The 5476-nt window shown below is 44.0% G+C and overlaps 1 protein-coding gene across 1 annotated transcript in view; it reads right to left on the bottom strand.

Annotated features, from left to right (window-relative positions):
- Positions 1-1323: 1323 nt before the first annotated feature.
- The window catches only part of RPL7 (ribosomal protein L7), a 7416-nt gene continuing 3263 nt past the window's right edge, over positions 1324-5476 (bottom strand). The window contains exon 3 of the mRNA XM_019643590.1: positions 1324-1383. Within this exon, the coding sequence (XP_019499135.1) occupies positions 1324-1383 (60 nt within the window). The remainder of the gene's footprint in view (positions 1384-5476) is intronic.

The following is a 5476-nucleotide window of genomic DNA, read 5'->3' on the forward strand; positions in this document are numbered from 1 at the left end:
TTCCGGCTGCCTTCCGCGCGGTCCGGGCAGCCGTAGCTCCAGGAAAGGGTCGACGGTTAGGGGACCGAGCCAGGCTGGTGCTTGAGCGGCTAGGATACCCGGCACTGCAGGAGTAACTCAGCAACAGCTCCCGGTGCCGCCGCCTTCGGGGTCACGGCAAGGCCAGCGAGCAGGAGGAGTCCGTGGTGACACAGGGTCAGCGAGCGAGACAGGCAAGGTTACAGGGTGAGGAGCGGGTAGTTGGACAAGGCTGGCGATGTGCAGTTCTCTGGGTTGCATTTTTAAGGTTCAAACTAACCAGCGTCTCCAGAGTACCGGAGTCCGGACCTTTCAAATAGCCCAGCAATACCTGACTAGCCCAGTCTCAGGTGAGTCATCCCCGATTCCCTCCTCGTGTCCAAAGGGGTTCCATGTCGTAGGCCGCCTGTCTAGGGTCTCCGGTGAAAGGTTAGGTGTGTCCCCTCCCTAGCTGGGACGCCTAGCACGCTGACTTGCACAGTAGTACCTTAGCACCCGTACTCTTGCGCAATTATATTCAAAACCCTCTTCCTTCATTCCTTGACCCCCACAGTAGGGCTGCAAGTTTAGCCCTGGTAATGTGGTTTCAGATCCCACAAAATTCCTGAAGCTGCTCTCAAGTTCACCACTTTTCTGTTTTCATTAATCTTGATACTAACCTTTCCTACCTAGCTCCTTTGGTGATGACCGAACTAGCCCAACCACGGACTGAGTTGTGCAAATCCTGGGGAAGGAAAGTCATCTCATCTAAAAATTAGGGATAGTGGTACACTTACCTAAATGAAGGGGCTGAACATTAAAATCACACGGAGAACTGAAAAGGGAAAAGTCTGGGGCTGCACGCAACGTGGAGAACCACTGACCTAGGAGTATGTGGATTCAGTGTGCACAACACTCAATGCACCATCGTTTGCTAAGGTCCGCTTCTGAGTCTTGCTATCACATCCTCTAGGCCATCACACCCCCTACTGACAGTTTTCCCAACTCTACCCTGGGCTTCTGCCGTTTGGATACAAGGTGTCCAAATTCTACCTCCTTTGTGAAACTCTCCAACCCTCACAGCAGGAACCATCTCCCATATTTCCCTAACACACTAGTCTATTTTCAAGTACTATTATCCCTACGTAACAGAAGTTTTTCTGACTCCTCCAGAGTCAAGGGGGGGGGGGAATTTTACTATATATATATCTCCATCCATAAACCCGTATTCCAGCCCCCATTCCTATCATCATTTACCATCCAAACGCTCAAGGACTACAATGTGCCAGCAACTGGAGATATAAAATTTTAAATGGCTAGTGCCCTTTAAGAGGCTGGATTCAAAGAAGCAAAGGGCATGCAATGCACCAGGCACTGTTCTAAGTGCTAGAATATGAAAGGCAAAAAGACTCAAACCTTACAGGGGTTTGAGCACATATACTATTGGGTTGTCGGAAAAGTCAGTCATAAACGCCTTTTTGCAACGAAAAACAGAAAAAAATACGTCATGACTTTTCCGACAACCCAAAGCAACAGACAAGTAAACGGAAAAAGCATTTCAGATAGTAACAGATGCTGTGAAAGAAAAAAGGTTATGTGATGAGATGTGTCTGAGAAGACCTCCTTTTCCAGAATGAAAAAGCCATGTCAGACCTGAGGGCTGAGAGTCCCAGACACAAGATCACAAGCACCAAGAACCTACATGAATAAGATGCTTGTCATTTTTGAGGAACAAGAAAAAAATACAGCTGGGAGCCACAAGTTAAAAGATCAAAGAATGACTCTCCCAGATATTTCCGTCCTAACTCCTGGACCTGTGAATATGCTGCCTTACGTAAAGGACTTTGCAGATGTACGCAAGGCATTGGCGATGGGGAGGTTATCCTGGCCCAGTGTCATCACAAGGGTCCCTGGAAGAGGGAGGCGGCAGCGTCACTGCGGAGATGACAGGAAGATGCAAGCAGAGATTGCCTTTTGAAGATGAAGGGACAAGACAAGAATGTAAGCCGCTTCTAGAAACTGGAAAAAGCAAGGAAACAGATTCTCCCCCAGAACCTTCGGAAGGCTGGCAGGCCTGCTGACACCTTGATTTACCCCAGGGAAGCCGATTTTGGGCTTCTGACCTCCAAAACTGTTACAATAAATGTGTTTTAAGTCACTTAAGTTTGTTGGGACTTATTACAGCAATGGGCAACATACCTAGCACCTGCCATAGGCATACCTTGATATTCCAGGATCGGTTCCAGACCACTGCAATCAAGTGAGTGTCACCATAAAGCAAGTCCTAGCCTTTTTGCTGGTGAAGGGTCTTGCCTTCGATTTGTAAAAAAAAGTAACATCTGTGAAGCACAGTCAAGCGAAGCTCAATAGAACAAGGTACGGCTGTGTGTTACATGTCAGGGTTTTGGGGTGATAAAAGGGCGGCCTTGGAAAGCCTACTATCCAAGAGAAGGGAAACACGTGTGAGCGCAATGTTTGGGCTGGTTTGGTACCACATCTAAAGGAAGACAGCAGGGTCCGAATGCTGCCCAGCTTCCACAAGAGCGCATCGGCTTAGCCAGCCCTGCAGCATTTCTCAGTCTTTGTTCCGTCTTCCCATTAACACATGAAAACAGGTTTTCCATTTGTCATGCTCCCGCTAAGTTACACTACTAGTCAAGTGCTTCCTTAGCACTGAGCCAGGCACTGCTCTACGCATTCTACATGACACATTAAATCCTCATTAAAATCCTATGAAATCAGGAATGAGTGTTTTCCCCAGTTCCCTGATAAGGAAAACGTAAGTCATTTAAGCTACCAGATGGAAGCTGGACATGAACCCAAGCCATTTGGCTCCCGAGCCGGCACTCTTGATCCAGCTTAACAGAAATCTTCAAACGTTGACGAAATAACATCACTGAAAGCCGTTAAGTGCAACAAGTCGCTTTACGAAGACAGACAGCTAAGGGAAGACTGAGGAAGCTGGAAGGGTACGAATGGAAATGTCCATGTGAGGTGACTGTACAAGTGAGTGGCCCCGACTTGCAGAAAGGTTGGTTGGTATTCTGGTAGATTGTCCCTTATAGACGGAACTTTTAAGAGGTGAGCTTTCTGAGTAAAATTCGGTATTAACCTGCATTGAAATAGGTTTTCAGTTCACAAAATCATTTTCATGCCCATTTAGTGTTTACAATCCTGGGTGAAGGCAGGCTATCCCACTTTAGTCACCAGGAAACGGACAGCGGAACTTGTCACCTGAAAGCATGTTTTCTATTTAGTCCCACTCTGCAAACTCCCTAGGTTACTTAATTCTGAAGCAAGTGCCTTGGATTTCTCTACAGCAATCCGAATGTCTGCAGCACCTTCCCACTCCCAAACTCTGACATGTCACCATCCTCTGGTTCTCTAGCCCCACTTAGTGTATAGGGACACAGTTGAATTTCCAGGACTGAAAACAGGAAGATCTGTGCACAGGATAGATACAGCCAATATACTATCATTTCTTTATGCTAGAAATACCGGCAGAATTTCCTACCCCTCACCAGCCTCAAAAGCTGTGCTAGTTTGGGTGAAATGTCAGTGTTCGTGGATCCTAACCTATCACTATCGGTAATGGGTGTTTGGGGGTACGGGTATATGGGAAGTCTTGTGTGGTGCAACCCCCTTATCCACAGTTTTGTTTTCCTCAATTTCAGTTACCCGCATCAACCACAATCCAAAAATATTTTATGAAAATTCCAGAAAAACATTCCTAAGTTTTCAATTGCACAGCATTCTGAGTAACGTGAGGACTCCCACGCCCTGCCTGGGAAATGACAATCCCTTTGGTCCAGGGCCTCCATGCTGCATATACTCCCCGCTCCATAGTCAATTATCGTCTTCAATTATTGTCAAGTACCAGTGCTTGTGTTCAAGTAACCCTTATTTTCAATGCTACATTCACATAACTTATCACACTATATTGCTATAATTACTGATAATCTCTGTGCCTAACTTAAATATGTATATACAGGAAAAAACAGTCTGTAGTGTTTGGTACTATCCACAGCTTCAGGCACCCACCAAAGGTCTTAGAACATACCCCCCGTGGATAACGAGGGGCTACTGTAGTTTCCCCTCTATTTTGCTATGAACCTAAAACTGTTTTCAAAAATTTTTTTTTAAAAAGCTTTGTTAAATGCCGCCACCTCACATATATAGAGTACCACTTCTATTTATCACTATCTCCATTCCTACATTTAGTTTCCCCCACCCACCCATGCCTAGGTAGTTAGCAATGTGCCACTTGAACTTTGTTGCAATGGCTTGCTTTTCTTTCTTTGGAGCCACTTCTACTTTTCAGAATACTGGATGAGCGAAGGTGGGGGCTGGACACTACCTCCTGAAGCAGTTAAACAAGATAGCTAATTTCAAAATTTATACTCAGGCTCTACCTAGAGATAAATGTACAATTTTTTGTACACTGATCCAATTGTTTACTAACACACTAAATTTCTTGCAAAACAGTGGTACCCTGATTTTATAAACTAAAGGACACAAATTTCTCTCCAGAATTCACTGACCCTAAACTCACTAATCCAGAGAAATAGCTTCCGAGACCAAAAACTGAAAAGAAATTCTTAAATATATTTGTCTAGCGACTTCCAAATACTAAAAAGTATGGATTCTGGTTCAGTAGCATCGAAAGAATTAAACAGGGCATCTGTTTCATACACGTCATACCCATGGCACCATCAGTGAGGACTACAAATATTTTTACTTTCATTAAATGTACTTCATGTTACACCCTACACTTAAAACTTTCAGTGCACTAGTCTAGGCGAGATGATACCTAAGACATACAGGACGGTTCCTTATAAAACAGCCAAACTTTCTATTTAAGGTTTTTGCTCACTAATTTCATTAGGAGTGCTGGGGTGCTCCAAAATAACTTGCATCAACGGGTAGAAATTTTATTCCTTCCTTCATAAGATACACCATATATAAAGGAATTATTAAAACTTACCTAATAAGGACATGATACAACAAAAAGAACATAAAAATGGAATGCAAACAGACAACACCTTTATGTGATATTTCATAGGCAAGCCAAAACCTGAGAAAATAGAATTTCAGCAACAGAATTTTTATTTGTAAACTGCTTTTAACTACCTGACCCATAAGGCATGCACAAAGGCTGCCTGTGAAACAGGCTTTCTTGGAAGACACCCATTTGGGCTACCTCAAAGGCACAATTCAAAAGTGAAAAATGATTTCTCTTTTGTACAGGAAAGTCTTTAATAAACGCAAGGAATGTTTTTCTAAGATACAACTGAACCCTACTTTTGCAGTCAACAGCTGTTGACTTGGCTGAATTTTAGCCCACACTCAAATCTGCCATAACAGTTACGGGGCAGGCTGACAGGAAAGTGACCAAGACGACAACACATCTCAATTTGAAAACAGTGGCTGTTTATTTTATTAACTGACCAGATTACAAAAATACCCATGGTAGATACCT

Source organism: Hipposideros armiger, unplaced genomic scaffold, assembly GCF_001890085.2.
Source record: "Hipposideros armiger isolate ML-2016 unplaced genomic scaffold, ASM189008v1 scaffold_80, whole genome shotgun sequence".
Classification (NCBI taxonomy): domain Eukaryota; kingdom Metazoa; phylum Chordata; class Mammalia; order Chiroptera; family Hipposideridae; genus Hipposideros; species Hipposideros armiger.